The sequence below is a fragment of the Phaseolus vulgaris genome, chromosome 9, assembly GCF_051622355.1.
Source record: "Phaseolus vulgaris cultivar YP4 chromosome 9, ASM5162235v1, whole genome shotgun sequence".
Lineage (NCBI taxonomy): Eukaryota > Viridiplantae > Streptophyta > Magnoliopsida > Fabales > Fabaceae > Phaseolus > Phaseolus vulgaris.
Window position 1 is genome coordinate 27,020,642 of NC_143506.1, and position 22,625 is coordinate 27,043,266.

Consider the following 22,625-nt stretch of genomic DNA (forward strand, 5'->3'; position numbering starts at 1 on the left):
TTTTCAGTTTATATAAGCCTGGGAATTTAAGTTGGCACATGAAGGTAAAAGCATCAACACTTTTTTTCACTGTTCAATAGGCAAAAATGCAAACACTTCCATTGCTGCTTTGGCACCCAATATGTGCCACCAACAAAAATAATAAAAGATAATTATAAGATATATATTTGACAAATAAAAAAGGAGACAGGCCTTTCAGATGGGTAATAAATCGTCCCCTATACCCAGATATTCCCGTGTCAGTTTGAAAGCCAACCCCTTTTATGTTGCCTAACCCTCAGCCCTTAAAACACTATGGATCTTCGATGTCATGGAAGCCATGGATTATCGTTCCATTCACCATGCTCAAACTGATCAACAATTGTAGTAGATGGCTCTCAAACATTTCTTATCCTGTCCAGTATCCACCATATTTCCAATCATTTTGTTGCAGGAGCTTCTTTATCAGACATTATCCTTTCCATGTCCTCTATATATGGCCAACTTTTCTTGCTATCCTTCTCATTCTTGATCCCCTGCTTAAAATACAAAATTTAGTTAGTTTTTGATATAGTAGCTATCTAAATTGCATTTATTATTATTTTGAGTTGTACTGTTCTATTGTAACTTGTATTAAAGCTGAATATGACCCCTTCTATTATAACTAATACCAAGATATGAAATGTAAGGAGGTTTCATTCACAGAACGAGTTTAGTATCTATGTTAATGAATGTAACTAACATGAAAAGAGAGACCAATGAAAGAAGGAATCCTGTTTCTTTTAACCTATTCTTTCAGATACGATGAATTCATTAAAACAAAAACTGGGTAATTTTCTTTTGCCAACGATGATAAAAGGGTACAGTAGATATTTACTATCACAATTCACACGAGACACGAATTTATGACAAAATTTTCATCCTACCTGTAACCCTTGTAGGGAGGGTAGTCTGACAACTAAAAGGGTGAAAGAAAACCTCACAAAACAAAAAAGTGTAAAAGGATCTTACACAAGAAAAGAAAATTCGACAAAATCATAATCCCATAAAAGGCAAAGTAGATTGGTGCCTATGATGTGAATATTTTGAATAAGTTATCTTAACATTCAGATTTCAGAAAGTTGTAAACAGGTTAAACAAAATGTCGTTCGAATTATTAATAAAAAAAAGTGGCAATTAGAATAAGAAATTAAATTCTTTATTTCACATGAACAGAGGCTTCCTTTAACGTCACATTGTTATGTGGGTGAAAATTTCATGAATTAGTATTAAACGCATGAATCATAATCATAAAAAGTAGTCTACCAATTGAGGATGGTTTTAAGTGGCTGAACAGTTTTCTTTATAATATTAACAAAAAAAAAAAAAAAACACACCTCATATTTAAGTACCAAAGATGTCCACAAAGATTTGCACTGTCCAGGACTTCTGCTGATCCCATCAGCAGACAGTTTTTGAGATATCTCTTCCCAGAGGGCCATCCTACCCTTCACAATTTGAAATCTGTCATGTAGTTCCTCACGGATACCAATCAGCTTCTTAACTTCATCAGTTTTCCATTTATTTCTCTTTACTGATTTTGAAGACTTGGGTTCAGAGGTAGACGTTTCTTCAGACTTGGCTTCATCAGTGTTCTTAGAATCACCTTTCTTCAGATTGGACTCATGCTCCTTTTGTGAATCATAAGCATTGTCAGCACCAAATGGCTTCTCAACGGGTAATGGTGTAATGAATTGTTTCCAAAATTCATCTGAATCCTCTGACTCGGATATATCACCATCAGCTCCACTTGCAGTGTTGTCTTCCTCAGATAAATAACCCTCAGCTCCACTTACATTATCAATACTATCATCTGTACCAAATAATAGAAAACACATAAGAATAAACATGAAAGGCATAAGCATAAAAACATTGCACCAGAAGAAATACATGTTAGAAGTCATATAACTCCATCCTAGGCGTGTAAAACTGCAGAGTCAGATAGATTGTCTATAAACCCCATGCATTTCCATTGCATTCTGATGTCCTTTTACTAAAAGTCAAACAACAAAAGCATCTGATTCATGAAAAAACTTACAGTCTCGTCCATTTAAGAACAAGTGCAGTCCAAAACATTCATTTTTTCAATTGCTTGCTCATTGGAACAACATGAATCCATTATATCAAGATTCACAAGAAAAAGTAGCCAACTTCAGAGCAATCAAAACTTATTTAGACAATTAAATTGACCTTATATTGGATTCGTTGAGAAGGAAACTTCTAGAGTGAAAAACCATGATTGGCTAGGTATATATAAAAAAAGCTCCCATAAGCTTCACAAACAATAAATAAGTTAAATGTAAGAAACTGAGTGTCAGATGTCAATAATAAAGAAAGACATTAGCCACGAGATACTTTATTCTCAACTAGAGATGCTGCCATGCTCCCCCAGCCATGAAAGCAACAGTCATCTAGACTAGATATAGACAAACCCTTCGACTCAGGGAGATTCAAGAGTCACGAAAACATACACTTGATGTCACATATTTAATAAAATGTGAATACAGGCACAAAAGCAAACCAACCATATCTCCACAGTTCTATATGTATTCCTCAAATGTACATTGATGTTACCTGTAACTTGCAGTGAGGTGGGCTGATTTCCTCTCTCATGTCTATCCACTGCTCTTTTTGATGTTGATATTCCAAGACCCGCATGGGTTTTGCCAGACAATTTTGTGTTTATCTCATCAGTAATAGCGGATGCAGGATTTTCTATGGCAATGGAAATAACTTCAGGTCGTTTACCACTATACTTCCTCACCATCTTTCTTAATACCTCAGACACAGTTCTTTCTATGTGAGCCAGAGGACTATTTACAGGGCAGCTTGAAAGAGCGGCATGGGCAGATTTGTAGAGTGCATCCATCAGCTTCCCTTTGTCGAGCCATAAGCATCTTGTGGTAATCCTTATTTTCCCTTTTAAGGTATTCGGAGCCAAACTACCTAAACTTTTAGGGCGAAATATTTCCATGCTGAAAAGATAAATATTAAGATGTCACTTAACATGGCATACTTCTTTTTTAATTTAAAACCTGAAAGATCTACCTAGTAACAATGATGCCATCTAAAGCGATTCTCATTCTTTCATCAATGAAGAGTTCAGTTGATGTACCAAATGCTCTATCTCCATCACTATATTTCAACTGCGTGAAAAAAGGAAACCAGAAACTAAACATAAGTTATTAAATAATTTCACTAGAGAGCCAACAGAGTACAGATGGCTGCCAACCTGTAAATTCTCTTTTCCTAGGGAAATGAAACCATTAGAAAGGACTTTTCTATTTCTCAAATGTGTAACACCAAGCATCTCTCCATTCTTAATGACCTGGTGCATAAAGCTCATCAATTAGTTCAACATGCTATATAACAAGACATATGATATATCAATATATATCAATATATATCTGGCTAAAAATACTCTTTTGGTCCCTTGTCTTTTTAGTAAAAAAAAAATGTCATTTATCTTTCAAAATTTTCATTTTGGTTCTTTACATTTTGAAAGTCTGACCCCAATAACTCAACATTCTGCAAAGGAAAGCATATGGGAACCCTAAATAATTCACATCATCATGTGCTCTAGCCTCCATCAAGAACGCTAATCACAATAGCAGTGTGGCACATGTAGTGGTTTTCTTGACTACATGAAGAGAAAAAGAAAGGAGAATGAAAGGGGGAAGAGAAGAGGGACAAAAAAGAGAAGGTGAGCAAGACATAGGGGGATGCAATAGTGATGAGGATGGGATCACCACAACTGGGGTGAGCAAGGGGGAAAAACAGGGAAGAGAGGGGCTAGTTGCAGTGTCGCTGTTGCAGTGATCCTCCATGGCAGCAAGTCTAAGGAAGAAGAGGGGGAAGGGGATGAGTTAGTGGAGCAAGAGAAAAATGGGAAGAAATGTAGGGTATGAAAAGAGAAAGAAAGGTTAGAGGAGCAAGAAAACACCACAGCCCACAGCAGTCAGAAAAGCCTTTTCAGTGGCACATGAGGCTTCCAGCAACTATTTTTTTTTTCTTGTCCTTGCTTTCCTTTTCTTCCGACAATTCTCTTAGTTCACATGTAATCTGCAGGCGCTATGGATCAAATGATTCTGGTTAGGGAAGGGTGAAGGAAGTAACAAATAAATGTTTTAATTGATTATATGGAAATTATTGATTTAATGCCATTGAAATACCACTTGATTTTGTGTTGAATTATTGTCGCTACTGGCTTGGTATTGGTGCTGGAGTATGAGATATTTTTGTATGCACCTGTGACATTTGTTTAGACTGATTGAAATTTGATGTGGGTTGATGAAGCTGATTTAAATTGCTATTGGTTTTTAATAAAATACAATTATTATAGTAACAGTTTTTAATCTTCGCTACTTTAAAATGTTTATAGGCTAAAATCTTTTAATTTTAATGTAATAGATTTATTATAATAGTGGTTAAAACAGCCAGTATATTAATTAATTATTTTAATACTAAAAGCGTAACCTTTTGGCTGATGGAAAGGATCACTTAGGTACTTTTGCAAACAAAAATGATCACAATGAAACTTTTAAAAAATAAAGGACCAAAATGAGTTTTACTAAAAGACCAAGGACCAAAGTGGTATTTTAACATATATATCTCACTGTTATAAGTCACTAATCTCTTCTGTATTTAATCACAACATCTTAACAGAAGCAAATGACTCACAGCAGTGTGGCGAATGCCAGTTGATTTTCCTAGTAATTCATGTTCCTTCAGAAACAAAAGTTCTCCATGGATGGGAAGAAAATGTTGTGGCTTCACTATTCTAAGTACTTCTTCCTGCAAAAAAAAAATATGGAAATCGTATTAGAAGACTCATTAAATGAATGAGTAAACTGAAAAGGCAACAAAACAAAATAACTAGTTGACAAGGTCTGCTAATTCTTGTGATTTGTGAAATATCAATCTGGATATCTAACCAGGAATAAAAGATATAACGAGAAGACTCAATATGTTTTTAGTCTTGGAAATTTGGGGTGAATCCAGTTTTGGTCCCCTAAATTTGAAAAAAGAAAATAAAAGGAACAAAGAAATATTGACATGCAATAAAAAAAAATTACCAATTCTCCACGATATGCATGACCAGATGTGTGCAGACCTTCATTTTTTCCCATAACTATAGTTGATCCAATCTCTGATACACGGTTTAGCATTTTCATCACACGAGATTCGTTACCAGGGATAACCTAGCATTTTAATTTAAAATCAGAGCACAAAACACACAAGCTTGTTTGTCGGTAAAAAATAATGTATTCTTACAGTAAAAATAAATAAGATATTGGCACAAGAGAAAGGTCATGCAGAAAAATCCAACATGGTTACTAGAATGGGTTGGGTAAAAAAATTATACTATGTTTCAAATACTAATATCTATTCGCTTGAAACAGGTAGACTACAAATATCTTGGCCTTTAGATAAAGTAATAAAAACAAATAAATAATACAATATTTTGTCATACCTTAGCGGAATACAAAACAAGATCTTCCTTGGTTAGTTTGAAAGCATGACTACTTCCAAATGATGCAAGGTTCAAGGCAGCACGAGGTTCTGCCTGACACATCAGTACATATATATGGTCATGTCAATGTTTATAATTCATGAAATTAGCCAATCCTTTAAGGATATTGAAATAACGTACTTGAGAACCTGTTGTTACAATTAGCAGATCCTTTGGAGCATAAGCATCAATATCCTCTGCTTTCACCTTATGTATAATTAGAAATAATGAAATGCAGGGCAAGAGACATGAGACTCACAAAAGCTGTTATAAATACAAGGATAAAAAGATTAATAGTTTTCAATATAAATTTAGAAACACAAATAATGAATAAACAAGACGCAATTATACAAACAGCATGGAAACGAATTAGATTCCTACAGTCAAACAAATAGTTATTGGCTCACAAGTTATTAAAGTGGCCAATAAATACTTCCAGAGAATTCTAACAAAAATGTTATGACTGATGTATGACAAAAAATTCACTTGCCGTAATGTTCAAGCTGGTAAAGTAAAACAAAGCCCAAGAATAATATTAATAATTGTAACAAACCATCTAACATGAAATGAAAGTCTACTAGTCTTGAGAGTCCAAAAGTGCATATTCTGAAAGATGAGTTTTGAATTCACTGATAAAGGAGGGAGGACCAAGTAGCTCATCAAAGATAAAACACAAACACTATGACCAGGTGGAAGCTCTCAATAAATATACAAAATTCAAAAGTGATGATTAATCTTCTTGCAATGAATTTCTTCAAATATCAAATTAACAAATCAAGTTGATCAGCATTAGGCCTACAACCTCTAAAATAGGCAAAACATACTTTCACTGACTTTCTGCTAACAACCTAGTTAATAAAAATGCTGATCAGCACTGTATTTACGGTGCTGCAATCAATCTCTTACAAGTTAGGCAGAATTGTGCAGCTCTTATTAGAGTAATAGAGAGTTATTCTCTCAAGCTTTGAAAGCTGACTAGTTTCATTCACGTCAGCATAAGTGTATTAGCCTCCCTTGTACTCTTTATCTATAGTAGTATATAACTGATCTCTTCAATTGAAGATATAAAAAAAATGACTAACAGAATGCAATTTCTCAATCTCTCTCTTTTCTTTCAACTACGAGTTCTCTAATTTCAACAACAGCAAAGTCCAAACATTTAATACCAGAGTGGATGGATCAATTGGTGCCTTTCCATCCTTCCAAGCTGCATCTAAATATGTCCTTACAAGTTAGGCAGAATTGTGCAGCTCTTATTAGAGTAATAGAGTTATTCTCTCAAGCTTTGAAAGCTGACTAGTTTCATTCACGTCAGCATAAGTGTATTAGCTTCCCTTGTACTCTTTATCTATAGTAGTATATAACTGATCTCTTTAATTGAAGATATAAAAAATATGACTAACAGAATGCAATTTCTCAATCTCTCTCTTTTCTTTCAACTACGAGTTCTCTAATTTCAACAACAGCAAAGTCCAAACATTTAATACCAGAGTGGATGGATCAATTGGTGCCTTTCCATCCTTCCAAGCTGCATCTAAATATGTCCTTAAGGACATGCCAACAAATACCTGATATAACAGTTAAAATCTCTTAATATTTATGTCATTCTAAATAAGTCAATTCCAATTGCATTTAAGTATACTAGGCAGGGAGAACATTACCAACTTTCTGCCAGTTAAATCAGCAGCAGCTTTCACACTTCCGAGCCGATGTAAATTTGACGCAAATTGGGTGGTAATGACCCTTCCATTAGAAGCTGAAATATGTCTCAACAATGCATCTGCCACTACTGATTCACTGATTGTCCTACCAGGTGAGAGTACATTTGTTGAATCACTCATCATCTGTAAAGTAATGTCCAAAGCAAAGATTGTTTCTATATTTTGTCAACATTTAAGGAAAAAGAGGGAAGGGATACATATTTGATCTAACAAAAAAAAAATAAGAAAACTGTCTGTATGATCATATTAAATATAAACAGATGTGCATCTAACATGACATTTAATACTATTCATTTTCACATATATAATAGCAAAATTCAACAGAGCAGAAAAAAAAAAGGAAAAATATCTTTCTAACAATACTGAGTAGAAGGGGAGAAAAAAAATGTTGAAAAGAATATCCCTGAACTAAAATAATATTCTAAATTTAAAAAGTCTATTACCAATGGAATACAACTTGAAATTTTGAAAATGTGGAAACATGTTATCCTTTAAGTCCAGGATTGGCCATGAAAGCCATATTAAGCTTAATATCTAGGCACTACTCAGAGAACACCACCAACCATAATTGTAAGTATACATACACCTGACCTCGACAGAAATGTTAATTACAAGTCCCTCTCTGTCTTCAAATCCCTAATGTAAATCTAAGCTCATGATAAATTATTCAAAACCAAGATCGAGAAGCAATTAACAAATATCCAGTGACTTACCAATGTTACTCCCTCTTTAGAGAGTTCCTCTAAAGCTTCACGATCAAAAACATTCCCATCTAGTGGTGTCTCATCAATCTATTGAATCAACAGGAGATTAAGCTAAATAAAATAGAAGGACAATGCTCCGAGAAATAAAAGTAAAATTCTGACCTTCCAGTCCCCAGTGTGAAGAATAGTACCATCAGAACAGCGAAGAACTAGTCCACAACAATCAGGAATAGAATGGGTCACCCTGATAGGTTCTATCTCAAATGGCCCAGCCACAAACTTCTTCCTCATTCTAAATACTTTGAGTCTAGATGGAACAAAAATACCATGTTCCTTCAAACGTTTGTTTATAAGCTGTTAAAAAGAAAAGTTTTATCTTCTCTGGACCATACAAAATAAACAATGCAAAGAACAAATATTTTTTTATCTGATCTGAAAGAATATTTCATGATGAAAGTGTACCAAATTTTTATTATTAATAACAAATATCAATTACAATAACACAAAATGAAGAACTAAATCATTAGTTAATCAACTTCATGATAATGTTAACACTAAGATCTGACTTTTATCACTTACTATGCATTAATATTGTCAACCACAGAGAAATTGAACAAATTAACAAATTGATTTATTTCAAGAAAATTTCTGGCAGATACCTCCTTTGTAAAGGAAGATGAAAAAATTGGTGTATTGGAATCCAATGCCGGGATGACCTGACAAACCAATGTAAATTAAGTTAAGAATAGACATAAGAAAAGAACAATGAACATAGTTATGAAATATTAATAATTAATTAGAATCCCTTGTCAGTAACTAACAAATTAATACCAATGAACATCAATTTTTATTGCAGCAAGAATAACTATGAATATCTTGGCAGGCATCTTGAAACCTAGCGTAGGAAATATGTAATTATAGTATTATTGTAAATAGGGCAGATCATATCCTTGTAATTATCTAAATTAGGGTAATTGTTTGTTCTTGTAATTATTCTTGTATCCGTGATACCCATATAGAAAAATAGTTGCTCTGCTACACATAGATTCAAGAAATAGGAAGCTCATTGTAGTAGGAAATACTCGTAGTGTAGGAAGAGGGGAAAAAAGAAGCAAACTACCTTAAAAGAGCTCTCCAAATTATTTTAGAAACAAAAATGCCCCCTCTAAAAAGAATGTGCGGACAACTAACTCTATGATATACCACTGAAGATGTAGAGGGATAAATGTGCACATAATCTGATAGTCTCTAAACTGAATGAATAGAAAAATGACCAAGAAAATGCAAAATATTCAATTCCAAAATGAAAAGTGATGGTAGATTGTCTGTGAAGTCCAGAACCACGTTACACAAATTGAACAGAAACAGCCTTGTGAGTTGTAATTAGCAAGTTGCAAGGCCTACAGTTCAGTAAAACATATTTTATATTATTAAGGGTCACAGTCGGATAAATTTTTCCATAGCACTCCAGAGAGAGAGACAAAATTGAAATAAACTTCTTGGTAGGCTTAAAGTCATTCTTTAGAAAGGTTAATATAAGAGAACGTTTACATATTAATCGGTGAATAAGCCAGCTTTAACACATGGAAGAGTTCATTCTTCTTATTTTCTGCTCCCAGAGGGGGAGGCAGTTTATCCAAAGAAACTCTAATTGGATTAATAAGCATAGAGAAGGAAGCATTACCCAAGGCAACGCACCAATATGATCTTCATGACCGTGTGTTATGACAAGCGCCTCAATTTTGTGGCTCCACTTTCTTATAAAAGTGGTGTCAGGTATAATCTTCTGAACTCCAAGTTCATCATAGCTGAAGAAGCGTAGCACAGTCCAAGAGAAGTGGTGTCACTAAATTTGATTTGGCAGCAAAATACGGTAACACACAGAAGACGAAGGGTTTACTCTGGAAACATGACACCGGCGTCGATGAGGATATAGCGGTCATGGTTGCCGACGAGCATGCAGTTCATCCCAATCTCCCCCAAACCGCCAATGGGAAGAACGCGAAGCGGAGGCCCGTCGGAGCCTTCGTAAAACTGTTCCATCTTGCGTTGAACCGAGTCCTCCATGCTCTTTCTAGGGCCTTCATTTCGCCTGGCTCTTCCCCGAGGCGCTTTCGTTGTAGACCCATGGGTGCTCCCTGGAAACAGGCGATGCGTGAAGTGCGATAAGCGTGAATGCGAAAATGACGTGGATTGGTTGGGTGGTGACGTACCTGGGAGTGAAGAAAGTGAAGCGGAGATTGAGGTCGTTGGTTTGCGGCGGAGAGAGAGGGGGCGGAGCGAGAGGGAGAGAGAGGTGAGAGCGGCCATTGGTCGGAAGAAGCTCCACCTCGAAGGAGTGGTGGAATAGCGGGAAATGGAGTTTTGTTCGTTCCTTCACTCACCTTTCTCAAATATCTTTCTTATCCACTTCTCTTCCACGGAACCTGCTTCCCACACGTGTGGCAAATTTCAATCTTTACTAAGATTTTTTTTTTTTTTTATTCTTTTACTGCATTTTTAATGTTTTATTTTACACCAAATCATTTGTTGACCTGATCCTGGTATGACACAGAGATACGTATAATCTCTAAAATGTTGGATATGGAGATATATATCTATATATTATATAATTACGAATTATATAAATTGACAATAAAGATTTATTTGCACAAATATGTTCCAGATTATTTTTTTTAAGTAGAAAGATATCTTTCATGACTGGTTCACATGTATTTGTTTTTTATTTTTATAATCATAATAAAAATTTATACAATAAGTTTCAATTTTTAAAAAATTAATGTATTTTTTTAAAAAATTGTATTATAACTGTACTAAAATTGTCAGAAATCCAACAAATACTTTTTGAATTTGACATTTCATGGATATGTGTCCTATAAGTGTTATACGAGTGTCGGTGTCCGATACGAGTATCCGACTCCGACACGCCATTAAAGTTTCTGAGCTTCATAATTGTCACTAATTCAAATAATTAAGAAATAAATATTAATCATTTTAAATTAATTTACACTGCATCTGTACTACAAATTCATTAAAGGAGTTTTCTAAATCACTTTGTAGTCTTTATAGTATTTTTTGTGAATTTTACACTATTCAATTTTGCGTAAAAATTCAAGAAATTCATACTTTAATATATTTTCTTAATTATATTTGATATAAATTTTGCTCACTTTTTTAATTTTATTTAAAAATTCCCTTGCTTATATAGAAAAATTCTTTAGGTGAAGAAAGTGTGCTACATAAAATTTCTTTAATTATATTTAAGATTTAGTTTATGAACACGATGGTTTTTTAATCTTTCAACTTTAGTCTGTCAAAATTAAAAATTAAAAATTAAAGGACAAGCCGAACTCTTTAATTTTTCGGTACATTGTCAAAACATAACATCCCATATCTCATATTAGTAACTTCAAAAGAAAGGAAATAATGTCAAAGGTAAATCTTAATGATATCTCCTAATTAAATATTAAGTTCTTAAACGAATCATAATTATGAGTTTATTAAAGATATTGGGCCTAAAAAAACCTCCGGTAAGCCCATTGCAAAATGCTTGATGGCTTCTTCTTCCTGCACCGCTCACCTATAATTTTATAAATCCCGAAAGGGTCTTGACCTTTTATTTGAAAAAGGGCACTGTGGTGCAGTTTGTTTGGCATTGTTCATCTTCATCATTCACCTCAGGCGTTGGTGGAGGAGTAGATTGCATCTAGAGGTAAGAATTAAGCTTTTTTTACGAGCATTGGTGGTTATGGCGTTTTTATGGTTACTGGAAACCGGGATCTGGGAGTGTGCTACGGATTCATCAATCCAAAAGTTAATCATTTTGTTTTCCGGGTAAGGAGGTGTTCAGAAAGCAAATTTTTCATGAATTATTGATTTCTGAATTGCTGAATCCAGAAGCCTGATTTCTATTACAGATTGGTGGATCTATAATGATTTTTTTGAATTGTGGATTTCTGAATCCGGAATGCATATTCTGAATTATGGATTGGTGGATCCAAAAGATTTACTGATTTCCCAATCTGGGATTTTTGTGGATTCCATAATCTGCAATGCGAAAAACCAAATATGGATTCTCTATTCCGTAAAACTATCGGACTGCATTCTCTGGAATGATACATATCAACTTCGAAAACGAAAACCCAAAGAGAAAACGGAACTGCAGATCCGAAAACCAAAAAATTTACTTACCTTCTTATCCAGTGAACCGTCAAGAGAAACCACCATTCTCCCACCAACAGAAACGCAAGATGGAACTGCGTCGCTGAGAGAGGAATGAAGTCTGTGGAGAGACAATGGAGTCCGCTAAGAGAGGAATGGAACGGCGCTGCTGAGAGACTAAGCAAGAAGAAAATAATAGTATAGGTCTTAAGTGCATTTTAGGATTTTTAAAAAATAATAGGGACAATTTTGTATTTGCATAACATTGTGGGGGTGCAGGAAGAAACGACCATGGTTGATTCTACCTGCACCACATCAATTCAAATTTGTACCCAACACACTACATGAAATGTTCATTTTGCCCTTAATGATTTAAAAGACTTTGTCTTATGGATATTCATACCGATAAGTTAATCACAAAGTTATAGATATGCAAGTCTAAATCTAATATGTCACTTTCGGATTTGGCCATCCGGAAGCTTACTTGGACAACATAAATGACCTTCCGGATGCCAAGATCTATAAGCAAACATAAAATGAGTTATGGATCCCGATCCTTAACACCATTTACAGCATATCATTCCGGACATGAAAAATCAGAACTCATAACTCACTTTCAGATATGATCATCCAGAAGTTTAAATGAAGCACGAAAATGACCTTTTGGATATCTAAATTCGGAGTATATAACAACCACTTTTGAATTTTTGCATCTTTAAGCAAACATGAAACCTTCCGGATATCAGGACCAATAACAGCTCAACACCATTATAAGCTAAATGCAAAACGTAAATAATTGTCCTTACCTTAGAAGAGATTTGCACTGCACCTAAGAGTAACGACTTCACTCCACCACCACAACAACCCACTTCACCACCACCACCTCCACTAAAAACGCACAACCCAGTAAAGAAACACTCATCTGCATATTTGTTTTCAAAACAAAGAAGACAAGGACAATGTTGGGTTTTAAAATTTATGTTGGATGCATGTCTTAAATGACATGGTGCAAGGAGAAACGACCTTACAAAATAGTATAAATTTGTGATTTAGATAGAGGTATGAACATAACTATAGTATCATACTTTTACTTGTTAAATCTTTTGGAGTACCTTTGCATGTAAATATTTGTTAAATCTTTCATTAACTTGATTGTTGGAGTGCTTGCTGGTCTCCTTTTGACACCCGTGAAAAAGTAGAGGGACCATGATGGATACATACTCAAGAAATTAAGAAGACTTGAAAGTCCAATAATAGACTAATTAAGATCTATTAGTATCAACATAACACTCATTTAATATCATTTTGTAAGAACAATTTCTTTTAAATCAATGAAGTGATTAAAAGACCACCAGTGAAACTGGTCATCATTTATGACTAATCAATCTTAATTGATTTATAAAACTAGCAAAGATTATCAAAATAAATAATGGGGTTACAAATGTAATTAGAGCTTAATAAATTCTAATTAATACTTATACAAAATATTAGAGAAAACAATAATTATAATAAAAAATAGATAAAAACTGAACCTTTTCAGTTTGGGATTGAGCTTCATTAGTCTAAAGAAATTAATTAAATTGTACAACTATTTTGGTTTGGTTTCTCTTTTTCCTCCTTTACCAAAAAATCTTGAATCTTGCAATACTTTGGTACATAATCTACTATGCAACCATTCTTAAGGTGTCAAGTCGCCTAACTCATGTTAGGCATTAGTCAAGTCAATTTATTTATTAGATGAGTTCAATTATTTTAAATCATGTCTACCAAATCCATTTATTCAAGTAAATAGATAAATTTTATTGTCCTGTTTTAAAATTATAAACTAGTCAAACATGTTGCTTTACCCATAAATTTTGGATCTATTAATTTAAAAGGTTCTTCTTAAAAGTATTAAAATAAGCTTTAAATTAAACCAAAGATACATAAAAAATAATCAAATTTTACCAAACGACCTAAAGAAATAAATAAAAAGGACTCCAACCTTAAACTTAAGAAACAACATTAGAATCAAATTTTGCAAAACTTAATCTAACTCATTCACCATTGTGGTACAAATGAACTTGTGAGAAAACTCCATTTTAGAGTTCATTTTCAGCTAAATTAAAGATTTTGGTTTTTCTTTCGCACACTTAAGCCTCATTTTATAGGTAGGTGTCCCTACAAAATTCCAAAAAATAAAAAACATAGAACATGAACATAGTGTCCAAGGAAGCAGTCATCATTAATTACAATGAACACTATTTAGTCAGTCACCTATCTTTGCCTACAGCTGAAGGGTACATGAAAAACCACTACAAACACTATAGAACTAATCAGAAGTTTGGCAGTGTGAGCACTGTCCAAGTTTGGTTTTTTCTGCACATTCTCCACATAACAATCTAGAATAACTCTCATGTGAGATTGGCGTGTCCTGTAATCCAAGGTAATCCTACTTGAGGACACTGTTTTGCATCTGGGATCAGAACAATAGGTCCCAGAAAGATGCGCCACAAATCAAGTATTATTGTGACCAGCATTGCAGCACCTAAAGCATCAACAGCCACTCTAGGCAAGTCCCATTTATCGCCAGGTTTCTCATCTACCCTGCATATTTACAAGATTTATCATCAATAAAATTAGTACAACATACACATATTCCCTTCATGTAGTAGGATATGCAACAACTCCTTTCCAAAGAACCAAAGAGGTACATAATCAAAACAACTCAAACGTGGAATGAGGTAACTCAAACAACTGCTAGTTTCTCCCTTCTTTCCTTTTTAATTGTTTGTTTTAAAAGTTCAAATCCACATTGATTACTCTTTTGTCAATTATATTCTTATTTATTGGTTTCTTAAAAGACAGATAAGAAGTAGAAGAGGGAGTAATGACTTACCTTAAAAACATTGGGAAGCTCACAATAAAGTATATGGCATAAAACAGAGATCCAACTTTATACATAGAGTCCCGATCCACAAATTGATAATAAGGGAACTGCATACATCCAATTGAAAGCATTATGCTCAAAAATATGCATTTCATATTGTAGGTCAACTGCAGGGTGATATGTTTCATAGACATCCAGGGTTATTATATAAGCTGAAAAATGTATATCTATATGTATTTGTATTGTGACTTGCATTGAGGATTAAGAAGAAAACGATAGAAAACTAGGAAACTTGTCATCTGGGTTGGCTGATTAGTGAAAGTATAAAATTTCACAAAGATTTAGGCACAGCCAAACAAAAAGAAAGAAACTTATAGCCAAAGCCATTTATAAGTGCATCTAGAATTATAAACCTTACAGGGCCAAAATACAACCATCAACCTTAAGCATATCAGTAATTCTGTGTGTCCTATGCTCACTGTCACTAATACTGAATCTTGGGTTGTCAAAAGACAGGATATCGTTATCATCTTGATAAAAGAAAATATGGATCATCTTTAAGAAAGGAAAAATATAAGGAATTCTAATTTAAACGAAAAGAAAAGAAATACAGAATAAATATGTAAGATGGTGTACGACAGATAAACCTAAGCAGTGGAGGTTCCATAGCACAAAAAAAGAAGTAAGAAAACTTTGTACCAAATGGCCTATTCCTTGCATTGTACAAAGATATTGAAACTGAAATTGTCAAGGGTTAGGTTTTACGATCATATATTTTATAGATAAGATGTGAGATAAACTTGAATAGCAATTATTAACAAAAATTTAAAACTTTGATACCTCAAAATTAGATGCAGTTCAAGAAAATATTAAAAATGCATGATTAAACAAAGATTGAGAAAAGAAAACAGCAGTGTTTTATTACAACGTACATTAGAGATAGCCAGAGTCTCCAGGTATGCTATAAAATAAGCAAGCGCAAGAATCCATGCAGCTTCAGTAGCCCATTGAATTTTTTCTGGCAAATCAGCAATAAAATGCCGTAACCGCCGCAGTGTCATGTTTGATGAAACATGATAAAACAGGAAGCAAACATGAGTGAGCAGGAACGTTGTGTGCGGTACCTGCCACCACCAAATAGAGCAATTCAATAAAGAATGTGGTCACACTAAAGAGATAATTCATTGGTCTTTGGCTTACATTGTTCATTTTCCATGATGGAAAGGTATAAGATGCACCAAGAACTGTGAAAAAATAATGAGTCCAGAAATAATTTCCAACATAACTGAAGATTATTATCCAGAGACTAGCCTGTAAGTATTAAATATGAACATATTAGGCAGTGAGTAGGTCAACTGAATAAACATAAATTTTTTATAATTAAATTGATCCATAATAATGCAGAAGAAAGTACCATTTTTCTTCTTTCAGATAACACAAAATTACATTAGTATTAACATATATCAGAAATAATGTAAATGGGATAATTGAGTGGATATATCTTATTATGTAATCATGATAATTAAAATAACTGTAGCTTTCGTATTTATGATACCCATTGCATAATAGCCTCCATTGTGTTTGTGTATCAGGCACATGGAATTCATCATGCTAGATAACCTTAATTCCTGAACAACTAGTGGTTGGGGCCAGTTCCGATTAGGGCAACTGTTTTTCTAAGAAACATGTTTCTACTATTTCACATCTCTTCTTTTGGTCGTGTTTCCACTTCCAATCATTATCTTCTCTCCTTTCCAGTGTGTTCCATCACTGTTCACCAGTCTATAACCACTTTTCTTACTACTTTTCTGGTCACTGACCCCAAGATCAAACATTGTACTTGGGAGCAACTATTGTACTTGGGCATCCAACATTAAACATTTGCTGGTCCTGTAAAGGAGGAATTTAAAAATGAATTTTCCAAGTGGAATAAGATTGGTGCCCAGCTGTGTAGAGACACCCAAGCTACTATTCATCCCTAGCTAAAGCAGATTTTTCATTTTCATGAGAGATGGGAATTAGTTTTGGAGTAAGGTATTGCTCTGCACACCAAACATCTTTACCAAATTTACCAAAACCTTGCGATTGCCATCTCCCCTCAGGGACTTCATGATCTGACATCTGAATATTTGATTAAATGAGTTGTGTCCTTCACAACTTTAATGATGTTTTGTCCCTGTCACCATTGTTGCTAAGGAAACAGGTAACCAAAATCATAGTGTATGTCTTGCATGGGTTACAAGCAAAGTAGTCAAATTTGAGATTATGGTTGAGATTGTGAAGGACTCACAAGATCGTAAATTGTGAGATCCAAACATGGATTGTAGATTCTACTTCTACTTAAATATGATATATATATATATTAAAAAAACAATCACAAAATTGTGGATGAAGGAGAAAAACATGAAACCATGAGTGAAGGAGAAAAAGTAAAACCGTGTGGTATGGTTGAGCAATTAGAACAACCACAACTAGTCAATTTTTCTTTTGGGGAAGGTGGTTGCTTGGCAAACAAGAAGGAGAAACGTAACATCAATTACGTAGCTACATGAAACCAACTATGTGTAAAGGAAAACAGTTTTTTATTGGGCTTAGGTTTTAACCCAAACTCATTGATCCAAGATGAGTTTCGTGCGATGCAGAACCCAAAATCGTAGATTGTGACACTACAGGAAAACACATTTCCGCTATCTTCGGCAACGATCCCACTCATCCCACTCTGGCACGATTTTGCATGGGCTATAAATTGGACATAGTGGCCAAAATCATGGAATCATGTGATTCCATGTTTTTGATCTCAATTTTGACTACACTCGTTACTAGCAAAGTATTCCATGTTTGTCAGCAAATTTTGGGTTCTCCAAAGTACCTACTAAGAACTTTGCTTAGAGAAACTTTCTATAGGTACTGCCAAATCCTCTTTAAACATGGACATGCTTATTGTCAACTCCTATCTTGATCTCTCAAAGTGATAACTAACTAACCGGTTACTCCCATAAGCAAGGTAAAACTTGTCCCAAGTATGACAAATGCCATAAAGTTGGACACTTCATTTCTCCACATAGGGCCCACAAAAAAACAAGGCAAGGTGGGCTGGCTCGCAAAATCTTGGTGGGTTACTTTCTCTTACCCATCCCACATGATTGCAAATTGGCCAGCCTTTTTCTAAAACAAAATGTTGTATTTAATTAAATTGTTTGTTACATTACCATGCGATTAAATAGTTTATTACATGTTTTGTTAATAAATCATACTTTTGGATGTTACAAACTTGCCTTGAGCAATGACAAACAAGACATATTTATGCTAGTTTTTCCCATTCTATTTGAGTGAAGGTTAACCCAAAGTTATCATTCAAAGCCTTGGCGTAGAAATGTCACCTTTCCTGACAACAAAGTTCTAATTGCCAGTTACTGGTGTGGGCATGGTGGTTGCAAATAGTGATTAGTGTGGTGTACTGGTGCACAGGTTCTCACATGTGTGAGGAGAAGAAAGAAATGAATCAAAAAACCTAACAGTCTGTGTGCAACACACAATGTCTCTTGAGGATAATAAAATAAATTAATAATGAAATATAAAATATTAACAATATTATTAGTATATTAATATTTTGTTATAAATTATAATTATTTAAAATGAAAAAAAATTAAACCAGTTGGCAGGCCAGCTCGCTCCGCTTTGTTTATGGCCTGAACAAATTGCAATTGTGCAGGGTGGGCCAATAAGTTGAAATCTCCAACCCGCTCTACGATTTTGATGATGGACCAGCTCGCATGGCCTACCTACATTGCAATCACATGCTCTTCTTGATTATGCAAAAATGACATCCTATACTCAACACTACCCTCATTAACTTCCTTCAATGGTATGAGGAAAGTGAAACCTCCAATTATTTACTCGGGAGAATAAAATCTCTCTATTCTTTTTCCATGAAATGTAATTGGGGCTGAATATTATGAATTTTAGAAGGAATTCAGTGAGACTAAAGACCTTATAAAAAATTCCCTTCTATGCTATGCTAGTTTTGTCTTTGCTAATTATTATGTGTACGTAACTTTTTAATTCTATAAAATCAAATAGGTTGAGTTCCTCTGAGAATTAATTAATGGAAAACATGGAATCTGTGCATGTTAAGTTTCTGGTAAAATTTAGTAAGATCTTTAAATCCATCTGCAAGAAATGTGGCTCTATATACTAAGTAGCAGTGTGTCTAGTCTTCCTTTGGTTTTTTTGAGAACTTTTGTTCATCTTTTTCTTGCTGACCTAGGGAAGTAAAGAAACCAGTTGGGAAATTGAATTACCTTACTGTCACTCATTGAAATATCTGTTTTGCAAATAGTGTGGTAAGTCAATTTCTCAACTCCCCAGTGAAAGCAACTGAGATGCAGTCTGTCACTCATTGAAATATCTGTTTTGCAAATAGTGTGGTAAGTCAATTTCTCAACTCCCCAGTGAAAGCAACTGAGATGCAGTAATTTGAATTTTAAAATATAATAAGAGTTATAGAAGAAGGCCTCTTGTATGAAGACATTCGTCATGTCATACAAGAGTAGTCAAGTACTGAAATAGCTCTCCCATTGACGTGAGATCCACTTTTGGGTATAGCATTTTAATTAGAGATAAATTCAATGACCAAAATATGATTTTGGTTCCTTGTCTGCATTTTTTATTTCAGTTTGGTCTCTTAAATGTAAAAGGCTCCAGTTTGGTTCCTTAAAATATCTGTCAACCAAATTGGTCCTTCCTAACCACATTAATTTGGTTAACCGGATGACATGTGACAGACTGTGACTGGGAGAGATGTCACTGTCACATGGATATTTGCTATGGCAACTAAAATAAACACCATTAGTGTAAAAAACTGATAAAAAAAGACCATATTTATCTAATGAGAACACTTTTAGAAACCAGAGTGAAACTTTTTAAACTTAAGGGACTAACTGAAACAAACAAAATCAGACGACGAACCAGAATCATATTTTAGCCAAATTTGATCCATTGGAAACGCAAAAAAAAAAAAAACAGAGCATTGTTGAAAGGTTAAGTGTCAAAGCAAAATATTGAGCAATGACTTCTGCCACCTATGAACTTATCTGACTGAAACAATTGCTTAAAGTACCCAGGTTGAGGAGGTTAAGCAATAAAACTTATGATATCAAGTCACCTCATATTCAATCTTGTATTAGAGGACGAAATATGTTGAGATAGATTTGTATTTCATTAATCAAAAGATCTTACACAAGGATATTATCAGTTCTAATGCAAGCTGCCTTTAACAAGTCACTGGGAGAGGTTCTTCAATCAATTATATAAGTAATGCAGTTTCATACTATTCATATGTTTCAACTTAGTCTGTTAGAAATAATGTAAACAAGGTAATTATGTCGATACATTTACATATACATATTCATGTGTGTGTGTATATATAATTATGTAATAAAAAATAACTAAGGCAACTATAATGTTTGTATTTGGACAGCTATTATACATAATATCCTCCCCTGTGTAATTGAGACATGAAATCATCACATGACTCTGGTCTTCTTTCTCTCAATAAAATCTATTTAGGTAGGATGCACAAACGACTTAATCTGAATACAAAATGAATCGAAACTGTAAATTGTAAATGTCTTGATCAAGAAACAGGGAATTGCACCAATCCAAGTCATCTACCTTTATAGGAGGATGGCTAGGATCCCCTTATTTTGTAGATCTTGACCTGAAGAGTATGGTACCAAATTACAGGTTATCTAATGGGAATCATGTGGTATACTATCAAGAATGCCTCAAATGAATTAACTGACACAATTCACAATTCTTACAGTAATACCCTTTCTAATGCTCACTTGGAGAATAAAAGCAGGTTTCACAGTAAAACCTATTTCTACACTTTAATATTTTGGATTCAAACTGGTTTTTATCAGTGTTTGCAGATTAAGAAGCAGATACAAGATCAATGGCAAACAAAATGCAAAATGTGTATTTGATGACTTAATGACTAGTTTATAGAGGCCCCTAATGGACAATGATGGAGTAAAGGGAATGGACAGGGGGAGGATTAACCCCACATCAAGCTGTTTGGTTGGGGGAGATAATAGCTGAGCTGGGCATGCCAGGTAATGACTAGCTGTTACCTGTTTAAGAGAACCAATTTATTTATATACATAAAGAAAAATCATTACTTAGAATAAGAAGCATTACAAACACATACAAAATAACACTCCAATATAACTAAATAATAGTTTTAGGTTCACACTGCATAATTCTTGCCAAACAGATAACATAAAACAATACAACAACTATAAATATTGGAAAAAGTTTAAATCTCATAAAAACACTTGCCTTGACCCAATAACGATCCTTCCATGGAATGCTTCTATCTGCCTGCAAATTTTGATATCACAAAAGAAATTAATATCACTATTTTCTCAGTGAGTCACACTACTAAAAATGATTAACAACAGCTGAAACCCCACATTAGATGTTGTTTAAATAAGCCCAACATAGAAATAAGTACTTCATAGAATAGATCACGATGAACCGACAAGCATTCCATCTCAAGGAAAATAATTAAGCACACACCTTTCCAACACACAGCATTGGAATGACGAAAGCAGGAACAGCCGAAACCAATCCGATAAGCAAGTACTCCAATTCTGTGAATTTCTGCCAAACTCATAATTAAAACTTAAAAGTGAATTCTACCATTCGTAGTTTATTATTCACATGACAAAAGAAAGATAAAACCCCAACAGACCAAAACCTGCACAACACATCTATTTAGGAAGGGACAACAACCTTTAACCAAGACTAAGTCTTGAACGGGAAATAATCCATTAAGGGACCCAAAAGATCAAAATTTGAGACATACACTGGGGTCCCACATACAAAACAAAGAGCCTAATTACCACATTTACAAAAAAAATGTAAAAAGTGAAGAAGGGTAAAACCTCATAAAGATTGAAGGGAATAACAATGCCGAGACAGAGGGTGAGCCAAAAGGGGGTGTAGAGAAGGAAGAAGAGTTCACCCCATCTCTTGCTCGGGTTTGGAGCCAGCCACAGGCTAGGAGAAACAGAAGCTGCGATTGCCAAAAGGGGATTCGATTAGATAAAAGAGAAAGGGTCGTTATGAGTATGACTGAATCTGAGATCTGATAAGAACTTGAAACAGGAAAATTACCAGTCATTTTGGAATGGGGATCTGCTTCAAGGGTTGTTAAATTGAATGAATGATGAATGAATGTCTCTTAAGACAGTGGGTTGCTCAAATGCACAAACTTTAACAAGCTAAAAAGAGTGGAAACTGAGTGAAAGATGTGTCACTCTACAGGTTCCTCTTACCTTTCACCTCCTGAAAATAACTTTTATATCAGGATTTAATGTATATTTGACTTTTATTTACAAATTTTAATGTTTGTCTGACTTTTCATTTTGTCTTTCTAGACACTGACAATATTTCATTTATGGTTGATGGTTGATACTTGATTTATGTTATCTTTTTTTAGTGTAGACAGTTCCAAACATCTATTTAATGTTTTTCTATTCTATTTAGTAAATATATGTTTTGTGATCTAATTTTTAAAATATTAAGGATGTTCTCTACATCTTATTTTTACTTTTTTTTTCTAAAACCAATAG

At 34.2% G+C, this 22,625-nt stretch overlaps 2 protein-coding genes across 7 annotated transcripts; both read right to left on the reverse strand.

Moving 5' to 3' along the window:
- Positions 1 to 77: 77 nt before the first annotated feature.
- LOC137820441 (ribonuclease J) lies at positions 78 to 10,376 on the reverse strand. Of its 6 annotated transcripts, none has more exons than XM_068624545.1 (17): positions 10,169 to 10,376; positions 9,856 to 10,093; positions 9,640 to 9,763; positions 8,615 to 8,671; positions 8,118 to 8,309; positions 7,965 to 8,042; positions 7,192 to 7,374; positions 7,018 to 7,098; positions 5,672 to 5,737; positions 5,492 to 5,584; positions 5,094 to 5,219; positions 4,699 to 4,812; positions 3,251 to 3,346; positions 3,067 to 3,164; positions 2,593 to 2,993; positions 1,356 to 1,831; positions 78 to 515 (listed from the first exon to the last, which is right to left on the reverse strand). In XM_068624545.1, exons 1-17 carry the CDS (start codon positions 10,263 to 10,265, stop codon positions 420 to 422), a joined length of 2,616 nt encoding a protein of 871 aa, XP_068480646.1. In that variant the 5' UTR covers positions 10,266 to 10,376; the 3' UTR covers positions 78 to 419. The 6 variants fall into 6 exon arrangements, with proteins under 6 accessions (XP_068480646.1, XP_068480647.1, XP_068480645.1 ...); XM_068624546.1 differs by having other exon boundaries at positions 9,654 to 9,763; positions 10,169 to 10,333; XM_068624544.2 differs by having other exon boundaries at positions 9,856 to 10,342.
- A 3,856-nt stretch (positions 10,377 to 14,232) lies between these two features.
- CPI1 (cyclopropyl isomerase) lies at positions 14,233 to 22,358 on the reverse strand. The gene is made up of 8 exons (XM_068625648.2): positions 22,168 to 22,358; positions 21,936 to 22,066; positions 21,568 to 21,651; positions 21,328 to 21,369; positions 16,186 to 16,296; positions 15,918 to 16,109; positions 14,995 to 15,092; positions 14,233 to 14,702 (listed from the first exon to the last, which is right to left on the reverse strand). The coding sequence occupies exons 1-8, from the start codon at positions 22,172 to 22,174 to the stop codon at positions 14,510 to 14,512; spliced, it is 858 nt and encodes a 285-aa protein (XP_068481749.1). The 5' UTR covers positions 22,175 to 22,358; the 3' UTR covers positions 14,233 to 14,509.
- Positions 22,359 to 22,625: the final 267 nt, after the last annotated feature.